At 40.3% G+C, this 24,259-nt stretch overlaps 1 protein-coding gene across 2 annotated transcripts; it reads left to right on the top strand.

The window, feature by feature from the left end:
• Positions 1–38: 38 nt before the first annotated feature.
• Positions 39–23,462, top strand: ANKRD49 (ankyrin repeat domain 49). Of its 2 annotated transcripts, XR_008200657.1 has the most exons (5): positions 39–67; positions 15,500–15,853; positions 16,538–16,937; positions 22,652–22,794; positions 23,426–23,462. XR_008200657.1 is itself a non-coding variant. In XM_052653094.1 (3 exons), exons 2-3 carry the CDS (start codon positions 15,599–15,601, stop codon positions 16,997–16,999), a joined length of 717 nt encoding a protein of 238 aa, XP_052509054.1. In that variant the 5' UTR covers positions 39–67; positions 15,500–15,598; the 3' UTR covers positions 17,000–17,993. The 2 variants fall into 2 exon arrangements, 1 of the variants encoding a protein (XP_052509054.1); XM_052653094.1 differs by lacking the exons at positions 22,652–22,794; positions 23,426–23,462 and having other exon boundaries at positions 16,538–17,993.
• The last annotated feature ends 797 nt before the right edge of the window (positions 23,463–24,259 follow it).

Genomic DNA, 24,259 nt, shown 5'->3' on the forward strand with positions numbered 1-24,259 from the left:
AATCCTGAGTAGCCGACGAGACAGAACCCGGAAGCGAGGTTCCCGGCGGCGATTTTCCGACTCTGAGGTGGGTAGCTCTTTCTCGTCTGGGGTCACACTTCCTGGTCGCTTGGCGCCACCTTTGAGCGCCTGAACCGAAAGGGGCGGGCCCCTGTGGACCCCTGGGGAGCTCTGCAAATCCGGCCGCTAAGTAGGTCCTCCGTAGGGCTGGAGCAGTTTCTTCGGGCTTAGTGGTTTGGAAGGCCGCAGATGCGCCTCCTGGGCCTGTGAAGTGACAGGCCAGTGTCGAGGTCGGGACTGGTGGCCTTCTCTCTCACTGCCCTCCTCAGAGAGTGAACATTCGGCCTCTAGTTTACAAGCCTTTCCCTGCGTCTCATTGTCTCCGTGGACCCCAAGTTCAGCACATCTGTATTGCTTTGTACTGACAATGCATTAAAAAAATAATGATGTGAAACTTTTGAATTAGAAAATCTGGGCCTTTAGTTCCATTGAAAGTTGTTTTAATCTTTATAAACTTCAGCGCCTTCGCCTGCCTAATGGGGCTTATGGCTCCACCTGTCGCTGAGCTGTTTAAGAGTTGACATAGTTTGTGGAATGTGATCTTTAAAAAACATAACCTAGTTCCTCCTGTTGCAATATCATCAAGTAGAAATCTTGATCGACTGTTTAAATCTTGAATCAGGGAGATGCACCAGAGTTTGACTTTTTAAATTAATTAAGAAATTTCTGTATGTAATTTATTTTACCTGGAACAGTAAATTCAAATTTTAAAAAGAGTTTTTATAAAAAGGAGAGGAGGGGCACAAGATCTGTGCTATAATGTTGCTGTGCTGTACCTACACTCTCAGCAGCTTAAGTCCTGTTCGACTTTTATGACTGTGGCTTGCGTGGTATTCTCTAGGCACGAATACTGCAGTGGATTTGCCATGCCTTTCTCCAGGAGATCCTGACCCAGGGATCAAGCCCACCTCTCCTGAGTCTCCTGCATTGCTGGTGGATTCTTTACTGCTGAGCCACCAGGGGAAGCCCCAATAATGTTACTATGGATGCTGTAATTAATATGTGAACTTTACATTATTTACTGGTATTTATTAAGTGTTTAATGAATAGATGTATATTGCATTGTAAGCTTCAGAGAATAGGTTGAGAAAAAAGTGAAAATATTAGAATATAAAAACCTTTCTGATAGGGTCTCCTGATTGATCTGAAAAACTGAACTATCTTAGAAAATTCTTTACTGCAGTCCTTTTTTGTGCATAGGGTCTTCCCTGGTGACTCATGGTAAAGAATCTGCCTGCAGTGCAGGAGACTCAGATACTATCCCTGCGTGGGAAAGATCCTCTGGAGAAGGGAAAGGCAACCCATTTCAGTATTCTTGCCTGGAGAATTCCACGGACAAAGGTGTCTTGTGGGCTACAGTCAATGGGGTCACAAAGAGTTGGCCATGACTCAGCGACTAACACTGCATTGTGCAAAGTAACACGTCCAGAGAAGGTATTGGTCATGAATGATAGAATTTAAACTGGACTTTAATGCTCTTGGCACTATTATTAAAATATAGTGATGCATTGAGTTCAGTTCAGTGGCTCAGTCGTGTCTAACTCTTTGTGACCAAAGGAACCGCAGCATGCCAGGCCTCCCTGTCCATCACCAACTCCTGGAGTTTACCAAAACTCATGTCCATTGAGTCGGTGATGCCATCTAAACATCCCATCCTCTGTCATCCCTTTCTCCTCTTGCCCTCAATCTTTCTCAGCATCAGGGTCTTTTCAAATAAGTCAGCTTCTTGCATCAGATGGTCAAAGTATTGAAGTTTCAGCTTCAACATCAGTCCTTCCAATGAACACCCAGGACTGATCTCCTTTAGGATGGACTGGTTGGATCTGCTTGCAGTCCAAGGGACTCTCAGCAGTCTTCTGCAACACCACACTTCAAAAGCATCAGTTTTTCTGCACTCAACATTCCTTATAGTCCAACTCTCACATCCATACATGACTACTGGAAAAACCATGACCTTGACTAGACGGACCTTTGTTGGCCAAGTAATGTCTCTGCTTTGTAATATGCTATCTAGGTTGGTCATAACTTTTCTTCCAAGAAGTAAGCATCTTTTAATTTCATGGCTGCAATCACCATCTGCAGTGATTTTGGAGCCCCCAAAAATAAAGTCAACCACGGTTTCCACTGTTTCCCTATCTATTTGCCATGAAGTGATGGGACCAGATGCCATGATCTTAGTTTTCTGAATGTTGAGCTTAAAGCCAGCTTTTTCACTCTTCTCTTTCACATTCGTCAAGAGGCTGTCTATTTCTTCTTCACTTTCTGCCATAAGGGTGGTATCATCTGCATATCTGAGGTTAGTGATATTTCTCCCGGCAATCTTGATTCCATCTTGTGCTTCTTCCAGCCCTGTGTTTCTCATGATGTACTCTGCATACAAGTTAAATAAGCAGGGTGACAATATACAGCCTTGACATACTCCTTTTCCTATTTGGAAAGTTGCTTCCTGAACCTGCATACAGGTTTCTCAAGAGGCAGGTAAGGTGGTCTGATATTCCCATCTCTTTCAGAATTTTCCACAGTTTATTGTGATCCACACAGTCAAAGGCTTTGGCATAGTCAAAAAAGTAGAAATAGATGTTTTTCTGGGACTCTCTTGCTTTTTCAGTGATCAGCAGATGTTGGCAATTTGATCTCTGATTCTTCTGCCTTTTCTAAAACCAGCTTGAACATCTGGGAGTTCACGGTTCACGTATTGCTGAAGCCTGGCTTGGAGAACTTTAAGCATTACTTTACTAGCATGTGAGATGAGTGCAATTGTGCGGTAGTTTGAGCATTCTTTGGCCTTGCCTTTCTTTGGGATTGCAATGAAAACTAACCATTTCCAGTCCTGTGATCGCTGCTGAGTTTTCCAAATTTGCTGGCATATAGAGTGCAGCACTTTTACAGCATCATCCTTTAGCATTTGAAATAGCTCAACTGGAATTCCATCACCTCCAGTAGCTTTGTTCATAGTGATGTTTCCTAAGGCCCGCTTGACTTCACATTCTTGGATGTTTGGCTCTCGGTGAGTGATCACACCATTGTGATTATCTGGGTCACTAAGATCTTTTTTGTACAGCCACCTCTTCTTAATATCTTCTACTTTCGTTAGGTCCCTACCATTTCTGTCTTTTATTGAGCCCATGTTTGTATCTTTTTCCACTGGTCATGTATGGATGTGAGAGTTGGACTATAAAGAAAGCTGAGCACTAAAGAGTTGATGCTTTTGAAGTGTGGTGTTGCAGAAGACTCTTGAGAGTCCCTTGGACTGCAAGCAGATCCAACCAGTCCATCCTAAAGGAGATCAGTCCTGGGTGTTCATTGGAAGGACTGATGTTGAAGCTGAAAATCCAATACTTTGGCCACCTGATGCAAAGAACTGACTCATTTGAAAAGACCCTGATGCTGAGAAAGATTGAGGGCAGGAGGAGAAGGGGACGACAGAGAATGAGTTGCTTGGATGGCATCACCAACTTGATGGACATGGTTTTGGGTGGACTCTGGGAGTTGGTGATGGACAGAGAGGCCTGGTGTGCTGGGGTTCCTGGGGTTGCAAAGAGTCAGACATGACTGAGTGACTGAACTGACCTTGCATGAAATGTTCCCTTGCTATCTCTAATTTTCTTGAAGAAATTTCTCATCTTTCCCATTCTATTGTTGTCTTATATTTCTTTGCATTGATGCATTAGGATTCATTCAATTAAAACTCGTGAAAATTAGGTATAAAGAAATCCATATCTTAGGAGTTATGAGTAACTCTTAAGATTTCTCAGAATCCAATCCAAGCAAAGTCAAGTGATAGCACTTTAATCATGTTAATTATGCAAATATTTTTAATGCTTGTGTATATAAGTCGGACATAAATGTAAGTTAAATATAGTCCCTATCCTTACGCTAACAATCTTTTTAGAGGCTAAAACAAGAATAAAATTGGTGATAAGACAGTATATATAACCAAGAAACAGGAGAAACTAGAGAGAGATCTAATATGCAGGCTCAAGAAAGACTTAAGAGAGAGGCAACTTCTGGGAAGAGTCTTAAATGACTAAAAAATTTCAACATATAATTAGGAAGCTGAGAAATATTTTTTAAATATCTATTATACTCATTTTCTTTAAGTGGTTAAACTTTGATATGCTGTACAACTTTTTTATAATTAATGAATTTATTTTAATTGGAGGCTAATTACTTTACAATATTGTGGTGGTTTTTGCCATACATTGACATGAATCAGCACAGATGTACATGTGTTCCCCAATCCCAAATCCCCATCCCACCACCCTCCCCATCCCATCCCTTTGGGTTGTCCCAGTGCACCGGCTTTCAGTGCCTTGTTTCATGCCTCGAACTTGGACTGGTCTTCTATTTCACATATGGTAATATACATGTTTTAATGCTGTTCTCTCAAATCATCCCACCCTCGCCTTCTCCCACAGAATCCAAAAGTCTGTTCTTTACATCTGTGTCTCTTTTGCTGTCTCGCATATGGGGTCATTGTTACCATCTTTGTAAATTCCATATATATGCATTAATATACTGTATTGTTGTTTTTCTTTCTGTCTTACTTCACTCTGTATAATAGGCTCCAGTTTCATCTACCACATTAGAACAGATTCAAATGCATTCTTTTCAATAGCTGAGTAAAATTCCATTATGTATATGTACCACAACTTTCTTATCCATTCATCTGCCAATGGATATCTAGGTTGCTTCCCCGACCTGGCTATTGTAAACAGTGCTACAGTGAACATTGGAGTACATATGTCTCTTTCAATTCTGGTTTCCTCAGTGTGCATGCCCAGCAGTGGGATTGCTGGGTTGTATGACAATCCTATTTTCTGTTTTTGAAGGAATCTCCACCCTGTTCTCCATAGTGGCTGTACTAGTTTGCATTCCCACCGACAGCATAAGAGGGTTCCCTTTTCTCCACACCCTTTCCAGCATTTATTATTTGTAGACTTTTTGATACCAGCCATTCAGACCAGGGTGAGATGGTACCTCACTGTGATTTTGATTTGCATTTCTCTGATAATGAGTGGTATTGAACAATTTTTCATGTGTTTCTTAGCCACCTGTATGTCTTCTTTGGAGAAATGTCTATTTAGTTCTTTGGCCCAGTTTTTGTTTGGGTCATTTATTTTTCTGGTATTGAGCTGCATGAGCTAGTTCTTTATTTTTGAGATTAATTCTTTGTCAGTTGATTCGTTTGCTATTATTTTCTCCCACTCCAAAGCCTGTCTTTTCACTTTGCTTATAGCTTCCTTCGTTGTTCAAAAGCTTTTAAATTTAATTAGGTTCCATTTGTTTATTTTTGCTTTTATTTCCATTACTCTGGGAGGTGGGTCATAGAGGATCTTGCTCTGATTTATGTTAGTGTTTTGCCTATGTTTTCTGCTAGGAGTTTTATAGTTTCTGGTCTTACATTTAGATCTTTAATTCGTTTTGAGTTTATTTTTGTGTATGGTGTTAGAGTGTTCTAGTTTCATTCTTTTACAGGTGGTTGACCAGTTTTCCCAGCACCACTGAACTATGCTGAATAGTAGTGGTGAGAGTGAGCACTGTTGTCTTGTTCCTGACTTTAGCGAAAATGCTTTCAGTATTTCACCATTGAGGATAGTGTTTGCTATGGGTTAATCATATATGGCTTTTATTATGTTGCGATATGTTCCTTCTATGCCTGTTTTCTGGGGAGTCTTTATCATAAATGGTGGTTGAATTTTGTCAAAGGCTTTCTCTGCATGAGATAATCGTATTATTTTTATCCTTCAATTTGTTAATGTGGTATATCACATTGAATGATTTGCAGATATTGATCAATCCTTGCATCCCTAGGATAAAGCCCACTTGGTCATGATGTATGATCTTTTTAATATGTTGTTGGATTCTGTTTGCTAGAATTTTGTTGAGGATATTTGCATCTATGTTTATCAGTGATATTGGCCTATAGTTTTCTTTATTGTGTGTTATGTTTTTTGGTTTTGGTATTAGGGTGATGGTGGCCTCATAGAATGTGTTTGGGAGATTACCTTCCTCTGCAGTTTTCTGAAAGAGTTTGAATAGGATAGGTGTTAGCTCTTCTCTAAATTTTTGGTAGAATTTACCTGTGCTTTTGTTTGTTGAAAGATTTTTTACTTCCCTGGTGGCTCAGAGGTTAAAAAGCGTTTGTCTGCAAGGCAGGAGACCCGGGTTCAATCCCTGGGTTGGGAAGATGCCCTGGAGAAGGAAATGGCAACCCACTCCAGTATTCTTGCCTGGAAAATCCCGTGGACGGAGGAGCCTGGTAGGTTACAGTCCACGGGGTCGCAAAGAGTCAGACATGACTGAGCAACTTCACTTTACTTCCATTTCTGTGCTTGTGATGGATCTGTTAAGATTTTCTGTTTCTTCCTGGTTCAGTTCTTGAAGATAATACTTTTCTAAGAATTCATCCATTTCTTTCAAGTTGTCCTATTCATTGTCATATAGTTACTGATAGTAGTCTCTTAAAATCCTTTGTATTGCTGTGTTATCTGTTGTGATTTCTCCATTTTCAGTTCTAATTTTGTTGATTTGATTCTTTTCCCTTTTTTACTTGATGAGTCTGGCTAATGGTTTGTCTATTTTGTTTATCTTCTCAAAGAACCAGCTTTTAGTTTTGCTGATTTTTGCTATGCTGCTGCTGCTAAGTCACTTCAGTGGTGTCTGACTCTGTGCGACCCCATAGACGGCAGCCCACCAGACTATCCTGTCCCTGGGATTCTCCAGGCAAGAACACTGGAGGGGGTTGCCATTTCCTTCTCCAATGCATGAAAGTGAAAAGAGAAAGTGAAGTCGCTCAGTCGTGTCCAACTCCTAGGGACCCATGGCCTGCAGCCTACCAGGCTCCTCCATCCATGGGATTTGCCAGGCAATAGTACTGCAGTGGGATTTTTGCTATCAGTTCAGTTCAGTCGCTCAATCGTGTCCGACTCTTTGCGACCCCATGAATCACAGCACGCCAGGCCTCCCTGTCCATCACCAACTCCCGGAGTTCATACAGACTCACATCCATTGAGTCAGTGATGCCATCCAGCCATCTCATCCTCTGTCGTCCCCTTCTCCTCCTGCCCCGAATCCCTCCCAGCATCAGAGTCTTTTCCAATAAGTCAACTCTTCTCACGAGGTGGCCAAAGTACTGGAGTATCAGCTTTAGCATCATTCCTTCCAAAGAAATCCCAGGGTTGATCTCCTTCAGAATGGACTGGTTGGATCTCCTTGCAGTCCAAGGAACTCTCAAGAGTCTTCTCCAACACCACACTTCAGAAGCATCAATTCTTCAGCGCTCAGCCTTCTTCACAGTCCAACTCTCACATCCATACATGACCACAGGAAAAACCATAGCCTTGACTAGACGGACCTTAGTCAGCAAAGTAATGTCTCTGCTTTTGAATATGCTATCTAGGTTGGTCATAACTTTTCTTCCAAGGAGTAAGCATCTTTTAATTTCATGGCTGCAGTCACCGTCTGCAGTGATTTTGGAGCCCCAAAAAATAAAGTCTGACACTGTTCCCACTGTTTCCCCATCTGTTTCCCATGAAGTGATGTGACCGGATGCCATGATCTTCGTTTTCTGAATGTTGAGCTTTAAGCCAACTTTTTCACTCTCCTCTTTCACTTTCATCAAGAGGCTTTTTAGCTCCTCTTCACATTCTGCCATAAGGGTGGTGCCATCTGCATATCTGAGATTAGTGATATTTCTCCTGGCAGTCTTGATTCCAGCTTGTGTTTCTTCCAGCCCTGTGTTTCTCATGATGTACTCTGCATATAAGTTAAATAAGCAGGGTGACAATATACAGCCTTGACGTACTCCTTTTCCTACTTGGAACCAGTCTGTTGTTCCATGTCCAGTTCTAACTGCTGCTTCCTGACCTGCATACAGATTTCTCAAGAGGCAGATCAGGTAGTCTGTTATGCCCATCTCTTTCAGAATTTTCCACAGTTTATCGTGAACCACACAGTCAGAGGCTTTGGCATAGTCAATAAAGCAGAAATAGATGTTTTTCTGGAACTCTCTTGCTTTTTCCATGATCCAGCGGATGTTGGCAATTTGATCTCTGGTTCCTCTGCCTTTTCTAAAACCAGCTTGAACATCAGGAAGTTCACAGTTCATGTATTGCTGAAGCCTGGCTTGGAGAATTTTGAGCATTACTTTACTAGCATGTGAGATGAGTGCAATTGTGCAGTAGTTTGAGCATTCTTTGGCATTGCCTTTCTTTGGGATTGGAATGAAAACAGACCTTTTCCAGTCCTGTGGCCACTGCTGAGTTTTCCCAATTTGCTGGCATATTGAGTGCAGCACTTTCACAGCATTATCTTTCAGGATTTGAAACAGCTCCACTGGAATTTCATCACCTCCACTAGCTTTGTTCGTAGTGATGCTTTCTAAGGCCCACTTGACTTCACATTCCAGGATGTCTGGCTCTAGATTAGTGATCACACCATCATGGTTATCTGGGTCATTAAGATCTTTTTTGTACGGTTCTTCTGTGTATTCTTGCCACCTCTTCTGAATATCTTCTGCTTCTGTTAGGTCCAGACCATTTCTGTCTTTATCAAGCCCATCTTTGCATGAAATGTTCCCTTGGTATCTCTAATTTTCTTGAAGAGATCTCTAGTCTTTCCCATTCTGTTCTTTTCCTCTATATCTTTGCATTGATCGCTGAAGAAGGCTTTCTTATCTCTTCTTGCTATTCTTTGGAACTCTGTATTCAGATGCTTATATCTTTCCTTTTCTCCTTTGCTTTTTGCTTCTCTTCTTTTCACAGCTATTTGTAAGGCCTCCCCAGACAGCCATTTTGCTTTATTGCATTTCTTTTCCATAGGGATGGTCTTGATCCCTGTCTCCTGTTCAGTGTCACGAACCTCATTCCATAGTTCATCAGGCACTGTATCTATCAGATCTAGGCCCTGAAATCTATTTCTCACTTCCACTGTATAATCATAAGGGATTTGATTTAGGCCATACCTGAATGGTCTAGCAGTTTTCCCTAGTTTCTTCAATTTGAGTCTGAATTTGGTAATAAGAAGTTCATGATCTGAGCCACAGTCAGCTCCTGGTCTTATTTTTGTTGACTATAGAGCTTCTCCATCTTTGGCTGCAACAAATATAATCAGTCTGATTTCGGTGTTGACCATCTGGTGATGTCCATGTGTAGAGTCTTCTCTTGTGTTGTTGGAAAATGGTGTTTGCTCTAACCAGTGCATTTTCTTGGCAAAACTCTATTAGTCTTTGCCCTGCTTCATTCCGCATTCCAAGGCCAAATTTGCCTGTTACTCCAGGTGTTTCTTGACTTCCTGCTTTTGCATTCCAGTCCCCTGTAATGAAAAGGACATCTTTTTGGATGTTAGTTCTAAAAGGTCTTGTAGATCTTCATAGATCCATTCAACTTCAGCTTCTTCAGCATTACTGGATGGGGCATAGACTTGGATAACTGTGATATTGAGTGGTTTGCCTTGGAGACAAACAGACTGTCATATTTGAGATTGCATGCAGGTACTGCATTTCAGACTCTTTTGTTGACCATGATGGCTATTCCATTTCTTCTGAGGGATTCCTGCCCACAGTAGTAGATATAATGGTCATCTGAGTTAAATTAATTAGGGCTAACTGCTCCATTGTATTATTTAAAGTTTGTGTTTCCTTGCTGATTTTCTCTTGGTTTATCATAGGTGTGAGTGGGGTATTAAAGCCTTCCACTATTGTTGTGTTACTGTTAATTTACCCTTTCATACCTGTTAGCATTTGCCTTATGTATTGAGTTACTCCTATTTTGCGTGCATATATATTTATAATTTTTGTATCTTCTTCTTGGATCGATCCTTTGATCATTATGTAGTGTCCTTCTTTGTCTCTTTTCATGGCTTTTATTTCAAAGACTTTTTTATCTGATAGAAGATTGCTGCTCCTGCTCTATTTTGTTCTCATTTGCATGAAATATCTTTTTCCAGCCTCTCACTTTTAGTCTGTATGTGTCCCTTGTTTTGCGGTGGGTCTCTTTTAGACAGTGTATATAGGGGTGTTATTTTTGTATCCATTCAGCCAGTCTTCATCTATTGGTTGGGGCATTCAACCCTTTACATTTAAGGTAATTATTGATAAGTATGATCCTGTTGCCATTTACTTTGTTGTTTTGGGTTCGAGTTTATATACCTTTTCTGTTTCCTATCTAGAGAAGATCCTTTAGCATTTATTGAAGAGCAGGTTTGGTGGTACTGAATTCTCTGTTTTTGCTTGTCTGTAAAGCTTTTGATTTCCCCTTCATGTTTGAATGAGATCCTTACTGGATATAGACATCTGGGGTGTAGGTTTTTCTCTTTCATCACTTTAAATATGTCCTGCCATTCCCTTCTGGCCTGAAGAGTTTCTACTGAAAGATCAGCTGTTATCCTTATTGGGATCCCATTGTGTGTTATTTGTTGTTTTTCCCTTGCTGCTTTTAATATTTGTTCTTTTTATTTGATCTTCATTAATTTGATTAATATGTGTCTTGGGGTGTTTCGCCTTGGGTTTATCCTGTTTGGGACTATCCAGGTTTTTTGGACTTGAGTGAATATTTCCTTCCCCATTTTAGGGACGTTTTCAACTGTTATCTTCTCGAGTATTTTCTCATGCCCTTTCTTTTTGTCGTCTTCTGGAACTCATATGATTCGAATGTTGGGGTGTTTAACATTGTCCCAGAGGCCTCTGAGGTTTTCCTCATTTCTTTAATTCTGTTTTCTTTTCTCTTCTCTGCTTCATTTATTTCCACCATTCTATCTTTCACCTTCCACTTATCCTGTCTTCTGCCTCAGTTATTCTACTATTGGTTCCCTCCAGAGTGCTTTTGGTCTCAGTTATTGCATTATTCATTATTGATTGACTCTTCTTTATTTCTTCTAGGTCCTTGTTGAACATTTCTTACATCTTCCCAATCCTTGTCTCTAGTCTATTTATTTTATTTTCAAAATTTTGTTTTCAAGATTTTGCAGCATCTTGACTAACATTATTCTGAATTCTTTTTCAGATAGACTCCCTATCTCCTCATTTTTTGTTTGGTTTAGTGGATGTTTATCATGTTCCTTTACCTGTTAAATATTTATCTGACTTTTCATTTTGTTTAGATTGCTGTGTTTGGGGTGTCCTTTTTGTAGGCTGGAAGTTTGTGGTTCCTCTTTATTGTGGATCCTGCTCCCTGTCAATGGGGTTGTACTAGTGGCTTGTCAGAGTTTTCTGGTTAGGGGAGATTGTGTGTGTGTTCTGGTGGGTGAAGCTGGATGTCTTCTATCTGGAGTGCAATGAAGTGTACAGTAGTGAGTTTTGGGGTGTCTTTGGGTTTGGTGTGACTTAGGGCAGTCTATCTTTTAATGCCCAGGGCTGTGTTCCTGCATTGCTGGAGAATTAGCATGGTATGTCTTGCTCTGGAACTTGTTGGCTCTTGGGTGGTGCTTAGTTTCAGTGTAGGTATGGAGGCTTTTGATGAGCTCTTGTCTGTTAATGGTCCCTGGAATCAGGAGTTTTCTGATGTTCTCACGTTTTGGAGTTAAGCCTCCTGCCTCTGGCTTTCAGTCTTATTCTTACAGTAAGTAGCCTCAAGACTCCATCCATACAGCACTGATGATAAAACATTAAGGTTAATGGTGAAAAGATTCTCCACAGTGAGGGACACCCAGAGAGGTACACAGACTTACTTAGAGAAGAGAAGAGGGAAGAGGGAGGTAGAGGTGACCAGGAGGAGAAGACGGGGAGTCAAAAGAGGAGAGAGCAGTCTAGCCAGTAATCAAATCCCTAAGTGCTCTCCACAGTCTGGAACACTCAGAGAGGTTCATGGAGTTCCATAGAGAAGAGAAGAGGAGGAAGGAGATAGAGGTGACCAGAACGAGAAGAGGGGGAGTCAAAACGGGAGAGAGCAATCAAGCCAGCAATCACAACCCTCAGTGAGCATGGATACTGAAGATTAGATTCTTAAAGGTACAGAGTTGATTTAAAAAAATACCAAGAAACAAAGATTAAAAATATAGAGTAGAGGTTAGACTCAAAAATACAATGTTAAAAATACAAAACAAAATGAATCACAAAAATTATAAAAAACATATATATGAAATTTGTTTTTAAAATAGGATCTTTTTTTTTGCAAGGTAATAGTAGGTTATAAAAGTGAAAATTAAAGTAGTAAAGAACTTAAAAAAATTAAAAAGTGATCATATAAAATATATTTAGGAATTTCTCTGGAGCTGTTGTGGGCAGTGTAGGGTGAGTTCAGTTTCCCATAGTTCCTTATTCCAGCTTGTACTTGTTCTCAGGGTCTATGCTGCTGCTGCTGCTGCTGCTGCTGCTGCTGCTGCTGCTAAGTCACTTCAGTTGTGTCCAACTTTATGCGAACCCATAGATGGCAGCCCACCAGGCTCCCCCATCCCTGGGATTCTCCAGGCAAGAACACTGGAGTGGGTTGCCATTTCCTTCTCCAATGCATGAAAGTGAAAAGTGAAAGTGAAGTCGCTCAGTCGTGTCCGACTCCTGTTGACCCCATGGACTGCAGCCTACCAGGCTCCTCTGTCCATGGAATTTTCCAGGCAAGAGTACTGGAGTGGGGTGCCATTGCCTTCTCTGTCTCAAGGTCTATAGGCCCCCTCTAATGCTTAGTCAATATTAACTACAGGGTTTTAATCTGTTGCGCCTGTCACTTCCAGAGCCGGTCCCTATTCTTTGTTTATTTTGGCTTCCTCTGTTTGAAAGTCTCTTCAGTGTCTAATTTCTGCCCTGACACAAGGGGGCAAAGGTGGTCACTTATTTACACTCACTTGTTCAGTTGTGTTTTGGGGAAGGAGGAACCCTGCAAACAAACATCACTGGTGTGTGTGGGGAGTGTTTGCAGTGTATGAGCCACACTGGGTTTGCCCAACCTCACGGCTTGTGCTTTCTGGTTCTATACTGCTCAGGCTGCAGGGTGCTCTGTAGGGCACTGTCCAAAGCAGGCCGTGGGTTTCATGCACTTTCCAGGTCTAAGCCACCCAGGTTCAGGTTCTCAGGCACTCCACAGGGCACAGACTCTGTTGGGCGTGCGTTTTGTGCCCTTCCCAGGTCTGAGCAGCTCAGGCAACCAGGTGCTTGAGGAGCACACTGTCCCAGGTGGGCCATGCATGTTAATCACCTCTCTGGTCTTGGGTGTGCCATGCGTCTCCTCTGGGAAGCTGATCTTAGGCTATGACCCTCCTGGCAGATGTCAACCATCCAGGATCCCAGGAAGACGTGGTTAGCAACTGGGGGCCTGCTCACAGTTTGGTGGAAGATGCCCGTCTCTGAGGCCGAGATTGGAGCAGCCCATTGCCTTCTGGCTCTGGCTGTTGCCCACCTGCCTCTCTGCCTCTGGCAGGGAGGGGACTGTATGCAGCTGGCTAGCTCTCCTTTGGTGATCACTCAGTCCTTTGCTCTGTGAGCAGGCCAGGCTGTGCATTAAGTTAGAGAATTTCGCAGGAAAGTTCTCTCTCTCTCTCTCTCTCTCTCTCTCTCTCTCTCTCTCTCTCTCTCTCTCTGGGTATCCCAGAGTTAGGGGTGCTGTCTGACATTAGCTTCCTCAGATTGTCCTCAGGGCATTCAGGCCCAGTCCTTACTTTAAGCATGCAGCTGGCGCCTTCCTCTCCAGCCTCCAGTGGCTGATGCGAGCATCTGGGCTACTTCTCTGCCGGGAGTTGTGGTTAGGCACCTATTCTGTGCGTTTTGGTTTATTTTTTCCTCCTGGTTATCTTGCCCTCTGAGATTCTAAAACTCCCCATAGACCTACTGGTGAGGGGGTTTCCTGGTGTTTGGAAACTTCTCCTTCATGACTCCCTCCCCAGGATGGTCTCCATCCCTAACTCTTTTGTCTCTCTTTTTGTCTTTTATATTTTTTCCTACCTCCTTTTGAAGAGAATGGGCTGCCTTTCTAGGTGCCTGGTATCCTCCACCAGTGTTCAGAAGTTGTTTTGTGGAAGTTTTTCAGTGTTCAAATGATCTTTTGATGAATTTGTAGAGGAGAAGGTGCTCTTCCTATCCTATTCCTCCATCTTGGGACTGCCCCCCTGCATAACTCTTTAAGCTGATATTGTTTATAAATTATTATGGCAACCTAGCGGAATAAATGTCATTTACTTCAGGAAGCCTTCTGTAATCCCTTGGTGGTAGTATTTTAGTCACTAAATTGTGTCCAACTCTGCGAACCCATGGACTTGCAGCCCACAAGACTTCTCTGTCCATGGGATTTTCTAGGCAAGAATGCTGGAGTGTGTTGCCATTCCTTCTCCAGGGCATCTTCCCAACCCAGGGGTTGAACCCATGTCTCCTGCATTGGCAGATAAATTCTTTACCACTGAGCTACCAGGGAGGCCCTCGGTAATCTCATAAGACTGGGTTAATTATGGTCCTCCTGTATATTCATTGTATCTGGTTACAGTCTTATCTATAGTACTTAATGCTTTTTTGCCAGTCTTCCTGACTAGATGGTAAACTTCATGAGGTTAAGACATGGATCTTGTTCATTATTGAATCCCAGTACCAAGAGACTGGCGGGCTTCCAAAGTGGTGCAGTGGTAAAGAACTTGCCTGCCAGTGTAGGAGATAAAAGAGAAATGGGTTTGATCCCTGCATCGGAAAGATCCCCTAGAGAAGAAAATGGCAACCCACTCCAGGAATTTCTAGCCTGGGAAATCCCTTAAACAAAGGAGCCTGCCAGGCTACAGTTCAGGGGGTCACAAAGAGTTGGACATGATTGAGCCAGTAAGAACAAGCATATAACACCAAGAGACTGGCACATGCCAGGTGTTTTTTTCATCTTTGTTGAATGAAGGAGTGAATGACAGCCAAAATCCTGTTTCACAACAAGAACCCAACTAAGAACAATAGTTGTCTGTCAGTGAATAGGACTACTTTTTAAAGCCGTGAATTTTCCTAAGCCAGAAATTGTTTAAGTAGAAAGAGGATGATTATTATAGATGTCATGGTAAAGATATCTGCATTGATGAGAGATTGGGACATGTGTCCTCTGGGGACTATTCCATCTCTAAGAATCTCTGATTCTTGGAAGTAGTTTTTAGGAAAAACAAATTTTTGTTTCTTTTCTATAGCATCTTTGTGTCTCATTTATAAAAATGGTGAATGTTCTCATTTTTATTGTATTAGTTATAATTTAAAAACTTCAAGCATTAATCAGCTGTTAGTATAATACAACATAGTATCTAAACCAATAGATTCAAAATAAGTCAGAGTCATAACTACTGACTTAGAAGAAAACAATAAAAAATGACTATTAGGCCATTAAAAATAAAGGTAACTGAAATCTGTCAGCTCCAATATTTGATGAATGTAAAGAGTATTAATAAACACCAAAAAGTTTAGACAGAGTATATTTGTATATGTTTGCAAGACTTATTTATGCTATTAAAGCCTCAATTACTGGTTTGCTCCTATTTTTTGTGTTTGTGTTTTCAGATCCATTTGATGAATAAAATAAAGCAGACATAATCATCTCTGGAGAGATTATTTATATCCTGGTGTTTGAAATGATTTATATTTAAAATAGTAGTAAAAATGGAAAAAGAGAAAGTAAATGATGAAAAACTAGACCCAGAGAACTCCTTGGACTTTTCTGAACACTTCAACCAACTTGAACTGTTGGAAACACATGGACACCTTATTCCCACTGGTACCCAAAGTCTCTGGATAGGGAATTCTGATGACGATGAAGAGCAAGATGAAAAAACTGAAGAGTGGTATCAACTGCAAGAAAAAAAAATGGAAAAAGATCCAAGCAAATTGCTTCTTTGGGCTGCTGAAAAAAATCGGGTAAAAAAAAAAAAGAACAGAACAGTTAAAAGAGAAAGCTTAATTTAGTAGAAAAACTACTAGATTGGAAGCCAGAGGACCTGTCCCTGAAGCTCGCTTTGTCCTCAGACCAAACTGAAAAAATATCACTTCATGAAAACAGGTGTCTGAGGTTATTTTAGTTAGAAGGAATTGAGCTTCTTAATCTCTAGATTTCCTTGTTAGCATTGTTTTCTACTGATAAAAGTTTATGTTTTAAAGTTTTATACACCATGCATATTGGTGTGATAATCCTACTACTGCTTTCAGAACATAATGTTCCATTATTATGTTTTCTTCGCAGATGAAACGTAACATATCAAACATATTCTAGCCTGTATTGTTCATCTAACTGTAGCTTTAGTGCAATAAGCCTTAATTGGACCAGGAGTAAACATATGGATTGGTTTTCAGACAATCACGTTCATAAAATCAAGTTTATGAGGGAAAAAAAAAAAACAAAAGAATTTATAATTAACACTGACTTGTTCATTGTTAAATAAGTTGTCCTCCTCCCCAAAGAAATCTTACATTTATTTTACAGTCATCTACTAACAAGGAAGTTTTCATTTAACTTAATTAAATCTAACACCACTAGACCGTTTCATGTTGTTTACTGTTTTGTTTCATGTTGGGTTTGTGAAAGATCTCCTGTTTTATTCTCAGCTGACCACAGTGCAGAGACTGCTTTCAGAAAGGGCTACCCATGTGAACACTCGAGATGAAGACAAGTACACACCGCTCCACCGAGCAGCCTACAATGGGCACTTAGACGTGGTCCGGGAGCTGATTGCACACGGGGCGGATGTCCATGCAGTGACAGTGGATGGCTGGACACCCCTGCACAGTGCCTGTAAGTGGAATAATGCCAGAGTGGCTTCTTTCTTACTGCAGCATGATGCAGATATCAATGCCCAAACAAAAGGCCTCCTGACCCCCCTACACCTTGCTGCTGGGAACAGAGACAGCAAAGACACCCTGGAGCTCCTCCTGATGAATCGCTACATCAAGCCAGGTCTGAAGAACAGCCTGGAGGAAACAGCATTTGACATCGCCAGGAGGACTGGTATCTATCACTACCTCTTTGAAATTGTGGAAGGTTGCACAAATTGTTCACCTCAGTCTTAATAACGGTTCTAATAATTTTCTTAAGTTTCTAAGTCCGAGTGCCTGCTTTGTGTGAGATGTGAAATATCCCCATTGTACAAAGTTGACATCAAAAGTCTTAGGACAGTAATTCAGTGGTACTCACGATACTATCCCTCCAAGTGAATTGCCCAACCTTGATGTCAAAATGTATTTGAAAGTTGTTTGGATTTATCTTTAATGATTTCCATGGCGTTTGTGATTTTTACCAAATCATTTTAACTTGTCTATATTGAAAAACTTGTCAGAGGTTGTGCAGAAAACTAACGATATTTTTGGTGCTGATCCAAGAGAAATGTATTTTTACATTTACAATATCCCCCATCCTAGAGCTTTGTGGAGTATTTAGTATATCAACATGTATTTTTATAAGGTCAAGTAACTCAGAATTTTATTTAAAAATCTTAAATATACCGGTGCAGTTCAGCTGTCTTCTCTGCATCACCATAGCCATTTACTTTCACTGTAAACCGTAAGAATGAACATATTAGTGACTTGAATCTTCATAAGTTTAAAAAAAATTGAGAAACCTAGGTCTTTGTTTTTTATTAATAGAACCATAAATGTTTAATCTACACATATTATATACTGCCTCTCCTTCCACAATCCACACAATCCTGTGGACCCTCCTACCTCACCCACCCTGGTCAACCTACATAATCCTTATTCTCCTGGTGAGTCAGCACGACCCTTAAGACATGCGCACCACTATACCTTGGTCCAGGTGATCATAGCCTATTTGCCATCCAGCTAGTTTTACCTGTCCGGTCCTGCTGAGCCGGGACCTGCTCACCTCATCTCCCAGGGTCACAGGAAGGGTTCTTTTCCAGGATCCTCATTTTATAGAAGCCACACAAAGTCAAAGTGACAAGGGAAAAGGAATTCTAAGATGATTATACTGGGGCAAGTGCGACAAAGTGGCTCAGGCATTTTTTAAAAGCCACGTTGTAGATAACAACAAAAGCGTAAGTATACATATTCTAAAAAAAAATTAAAATAAAGGTTTTAAACAACCAAGAAAAAGCGTGAGTAATTCTTATACCTGTGTGTATCTTATCTATCTGGCATACATTTGTTTAGCTTTGACTCTGTCCATCTCTCCAGCAGCAGCTTCTTGTTCCTTTGCCCTTCTGTGACTAAAACAAAAGAGTTAATCTTTCAACTTCTCAGCACCAGAACTGACAAACTGGGGACAAGCAGCTGAACTAATGGGCTTTTTCTTTGGCTATATATATGTATATGTGTGTTTATGTGTGTATATAAAAGTGAAAGCAGTGAAAGCTCAGAGTCCTAACCGCTAGACCACCAGAGAATTCCCTCTATGGTTATATTTTTTAAATGTCCACCAAAATATTTGTCTCTTTTGACCCTGTCCATGTGACCCAGTTACCTTAAACTAAGTAACAACGTTATTTAATCAAATATATGTGGCAGTTTTTAGGTTAAAACAAGATTGGATCATCTCAGAAAAGTTAAAAATGACATATGAACTGAATCATTATGACAGTGTTTTTAAGACTTAGGAGAGCTTTGGTTATTTTGTGATCTCTGGCTAGGACATAACTCTATTTCAGGGTATCAATACCTTTGATATAAGGGTTTTTGCAAAAGTGAGAGGTTGATTTCTGTTTAATCTGACGTAATGTAGTGATACCAAATGACAAGATATAGCTGATAGAAATGACAGTAGAATAAGACCCCAACTACCCCATTAGACTGCTAAACGAGGCTACTTGATTACCTGAAAGTCACAGAGCCTATGGCACCTTTCTTACTTGGGAATGAGTTGCATTCTTGATTTTATATATATAAGCTTTCCCTGAGTATGACTCCAAAGGATCTGCTTTATTTCTAAGAAAATGAGATGTGACTTCTCCCTTTTTTTCAGTCTTCAATCACTCAACCAGTCCTAGGGAGCAAATTTCTACATATTAGAGAAATCCCTTCCATCCCTGAGGGTGGGACTTGTATTATTTGCTTCCTTTATACCTTCCTTGGTGGTTTTTTAATTTCATTTTTTATTATTTTTTTCTTTTTTAATTGAAGTATACTTGACATAAAATGTTATATATTTCAGGTATATAACAAAGTGATTTTTTTTTCTTTTTGGCTGTGCTTCATGGCCTGTGGGCCCTGGTTCCCCAATCAGGGATCCAGCCCACATCCCTCACATTGGAAGTGCACAGTCTTAACCAGTGGACTGCCAAGAAGTCCCAACAAAGTGATTTGATACTCTCCTTAGTATTTTCTGACTCCTCAGTCCACAGAAGATGTGCACTAATCATGATTTTCACTGCTCAGTGGACCTTTGAATACACATTTGTATCGTGCAGGTCTGTTTATAAGCAGTACTACACAACCCGTGCTGAAGAAGGAAATGCCAACCCACTCCAGTGTTCTTACCTGGAAAATTCCATGGACAGAGGAGCCTGGTGGACTATAGTGCATGGGGTGGCAAAGAGTTGGGCACAGTTGAGCACACATGCCTATGTGCACACAACCTGTGCAGTTGGTTAAATCTGTGGATGCAGAACCACAGATACAGTTCTGATGAGAAAGTTCAGTTTTCGGTTATGCAGAGGGTCAGCACCCCAATCTTCGTGTTTAAGGGACAACTCCATATTACCTGTGTTTACCGGTTTCCTTTAAGAAGACTAAATCATTTGCAAACAAAATTCTCACTAGTCTCACAGAGTTTATCTCAAGAACTTTTTAAAAAATAAAATCTGTTTTGCATAACAAAGCTTAACTAACTATGTGCTTGAGGAAGAGGTGACTTTGTCATTGTTCAAGGGACAGTGATCCACAATGAAATTAGTTGACTTTGCTTTTATAAATCTTAAATGTGCTTCTCCAGGGCCCAAACATTTGTTCCGGCTCACAGCTTACAATAGTGAAAGGATTTAGCATTTTTATACTATGGATGTGAAAGCATCGATTTGTTTCTATTCATTGGCATCTATTATTGCATTTACCACTATGCTAGAAGATCATGATCAAAAGAGTCCCGGGGCGGGGGGGGGGGGGGGGGGGGGGGTGGCAAAAAAAAAAAAAAGAGGCTCAGAGAAGTAAAAATTGGTCTAAGACCTATGTCCCATACCAAAATGAAATTGTATCAGTTCTCCATTCCTAATGAAAACATGTGCCATCTTCACCCTACCTGAAATGACTCAAGGAATTTACAGCACTGCTTTGACTCAGGGAGGTACCAAACATGATCACAAAATCATTGATAATGGCTTACTTCATTAGTTACCATGGGATGCTCCAGTCCTTCTGTAGGTTCATAGGATGACCATTCAACTTGTGTAAGACAGAGTGCTTTCTCCAGAGGGAATTAAAGATCCATGTTTATTAAGTTCAGAAGACAGTAAGAAGGATTGAGTGTAGCATATTGATGTTTTAAATTCCTAAAAATTTCCCTTGGGAATCCTACAATTTTAGTCTGGGAACCTAAGTGGAAATTATTAAAATCATTGCTACTACATAAAACATTCTGAGCCACATAGGTAATTTTAAGTTTTTTTTTCTAGTGGCTGCATTAAAACACAAATGGGTGAAATTAATTTTAATAGTCCACATCCAAAGCACTCATTCCAATATGATACAAATATTTTTAAATTATTGAGATATTTTACTTTTTTATATTACATCTTCAAAATGCAATGTGTATTTTATGTTTTTGTTCAGTCAGTAAGTCATGTCTGACTTTTCGTGAGCCCATGGACTGCAGCATTCCAGGCTCCTCTGTCCTCCACTATCTCCCTGAGTTTGCCTAAATTTGTGTCCACTGAGTCAGTGAGGCTATCTAATCATCTCATCCTCTGCCCAAGAAAATATCTGTCATTGCTTCTAGTGTATTTTATGGCACATCTTATTTCAGATGAGCCCCATTTGACTAGTGGCTACTTTGGTCAGCACAGGTCAAGATGCTTGAAACTTTCCCTGGAGGCAAAGCAGAAGGCTAAGAGGAGGAGCAGGAAGTTTTGAGCCAGATAAATCTGTGTCCAAACCATGACTGCCTTTTGGCAAATGACCTGTTTTTTCACATGTAATATGCAGATACTATCTACCTTGTTACAGTTTTGTGAGGAATAAATGAGATATAATACAGATAAGGTATTTCCTTTCCTCAACATTTCAAGCAGGAATGCCCTTTCTATTAGGTATTTGGATCCTTGAAGATCCCAAAGTTCTCCCTTGATATTCCTATAGTTTTCTCATGACTTTAGTAGGATATGCAACAAAGAGTTTCTTTCAAGAATCCAAACACCCTGGAGAAGGAAATAGCAACCCACTCCAGTACCCTTGCCTGGTAGGCTTCCATGGGGTCACAAAGAGTTGGACATGACTGAGCGTGCATACACACACACACACATAAAGGAAAAAAAAAATCCAAACAAAATGCCTTCCCATCTTCAAAGGCCCTTGCCAGGTGTCAAGGTCTCCAACAGAAGAAAAACTTCAAGGAATAAGAAAAGGCGAAAGAATTTCAGCAGCTAATTCAATTTTTGGTTATGCAGAGGGTCAGCACCCCAGTCCTTGTGTTTAAGGGTCAACTCCGTATTACCTAGCTAATTACAGCTAATTACAAGGACTTGAAGGAAATGAGATTCTAAGAGAAAATCCGTTTCCATTGTGGACCCAGAGCCTTGAAACTCAGAATACTTTACTGCTCATTCCATATGTGGAACTTTTTGGTACTTACCAAATGAGTGGTTCTAACTTGATGCCATTTTTCCTTTTCATGATGGGTCTTATTAATGCTGAGCAAATGGAATAAAAGCACTCATATTTGGTTTATCAGTTTAATTATTCAATCAAGCCTCAGGAACATCTAATAGTCCTCACCATGAATTGAATGACATAGCCCCATCTGCCAGTGGATCTCAGAAAAGCAGAAATTTGTAGGCCAGAAACTGTTTAATGAAAGAAATGGCTTATGAAATCTAAAAGCAAACTACTACCTAATTTGTCTTCTTGCTTCCCTTTCTATTATAACATGTTCAGCATTTTGTCTCTGCTAGACAGTGCTCGGAAGTTAGGAGAACATCACTGGAGAATTAATGTTTGTTCATGAGCACTGACTCCTGAGTGGTCATTGCAATTCTTTTTTTCAGACACAGCTGTCTTAAGGCAATTTTTAGCAATAAAAACGTGAGAATGTGATCCTGCGTTTATTAAAAAATCAGGTGTCTCTCAGATTTTTCTAAACCCAGACATAATAACTCATGAAGAAGATGTATCCTGATTGAAGGGACCAAATCTAGGAGCAAGAAATAGTCCTTCATTGACATATACTAGAAAAAGCACTAGAGTTCAGATTTGCTTCTCTGTTCTTTGCATATTTCTTATTTGAAGATATGCATGGCTTTCAAGAAGAATCAAAAGGAAGAAAAGGGTATTAACATGGATCCTTTCATCCATGCTTTTGATCTTCGTCTGCACCTTGAACAATGAGGTTTTGGAGACCATACAGAAAGATAATCGTGTCATGGTTCTTCACTCTGTTGACACTGGGGCCAAATAATTCTTTGTATTCAAATTCTGTGTATTCTGTGTATTCAAATAATACACAGGGGCATCCTGTGTATTAGTTGATGTTTATCAGCATTCCTGGCCTCTACTCTCTAGATATACCTCCCACCCTGCCAGTTGTGACCACCAAAACTGTCTCCAGACATTGCTAAGTGTTTCCTGCTGTATGTCATCAGAAGTGCTTAAGGCAGGAGATTTCCAAATTTGGCTAGCCACAGAGTTGTTTTATTATAATTCAGGTAAGTTTTATTTAAAGTCATGTTTTTCTTAGATTTTGCTAGGCATTCCAAATATTCATCAGTGAATGAACACTCAAAAATTATACAATTGTTGATTCTGCTTAAAATCTTGTATATTTTGTTGAGATCATCCAAACATATTCAAAAATTGGGCTAAAATATACAGTTAGAAAAAGAACTCTTCAATACTGAGTTTCATACATCAGAAAAACACTCCTGTTCACAGATTTAGTCTCTACGAAAAAAATTTTTTTTTACTCTTCTTTTTTTTCCTACCCTTTACTTTCTTTTTCTTTTTTATCCTTTTTTTTTTTTTCTTTCTTTGGGGAGAGCCTAACTGCCCAGCATGTAGAATCTCAGTTCCCTGACCAAGGATCAAACCCACAGACCCAGCAGTGGAAGGAAACACAGTCTTAAACACTGAATCACCAGGGAAGTCTCTTACCTCTAGGAAATTTATCCCTTAAGTCAGATGAGAAATTCTAGAAAATTTAGAAAAAGTCTAACTTCTGGTATCAAGGGAAATAATAAACAAATCCTGATTTTTAATAGGTTGTACAATTATAAATGTAAAATTTTATTGCACTGCTGGATAAAAAACAATGAAATTGATGCACAGTCTTTTCTTTAGAAAAGGTCTTAGAAGAAATGGGGTAAGAGAAGCCAACCACTCCTGTAGAGAAGAAGGAAATGGAGAGAGAGTTGGCATCTTCCAAGTGTCAACAACTGCAGAAATAGAAGATAATCTTGTAATGTCATTGCCATTCTAGAACACTTAGTTATTAAAAAGAAAAATAACATGGTGTAATTTACTTTGGCGATTGTTGGAGGCCTTTTAGCAAAGGTCACTGAGAGCATGTGGACCAACCAAGGCAGTGGAGGCTTCCTCACCCCCTCCCCTGTCCGTGGAATATATGTTCTTCCTACTGTTTCCACTATGGGAACCCTTTCAAGGATGCGACCTTGGGAGAGCAAGATGTGTTGAAACTTTCTTGAACTCAATACATGACTGAACCCAGTTAAGGCCTCTATACAAATTTTTAAGATTCTGGAGGACAGGAGGGGAGTTCAGCTCATCATGCAGTCACCCTGGACAAGCTTCCTATATAAGCTCCCTCACTTATTAAACTTGCCACCTATCAAGCTGGAGTGGTCTGCTGCTTTCTTCAGTCTCTCCTCATCCTGCCTGTGTGGGGGCCAATCTCAGATTTCACCCAGGAAAGTCGAGGTTGCAAGCCAACAGAGATGACTTTTGCTTTAAAAATGAATCCCAAGATAAAATGTATTAAAGTCATAATGTATAAAAAAAAATTTACATCTGTTTATCAGCCTTACCTAATCGTTTTTAATGTAATGCATAGTAGAATAACCTCAAATGGTCTTCTTTATGAAAGTTTCTGTATATCCAGTCGTGCTACACTGAGCTGCTGTGATAATAATGACTGACTGGGTGCAGGCTGTACTG

Source organism: Budorcas taxicolor, chromosome 15 (genome assembly GCF_023091745.1).
Source record: "Budorcas taxicolor isolate Tak-1 chromosome 15, Takin1.1, whole genome shotgun sequence".
Classification (NCBI taxonomy): Eukaryota; Metazoa; Chordata; class Mammalia; order Artiodactyla; family Bovidae; genus Budorcas; species Budorcas taxicolor.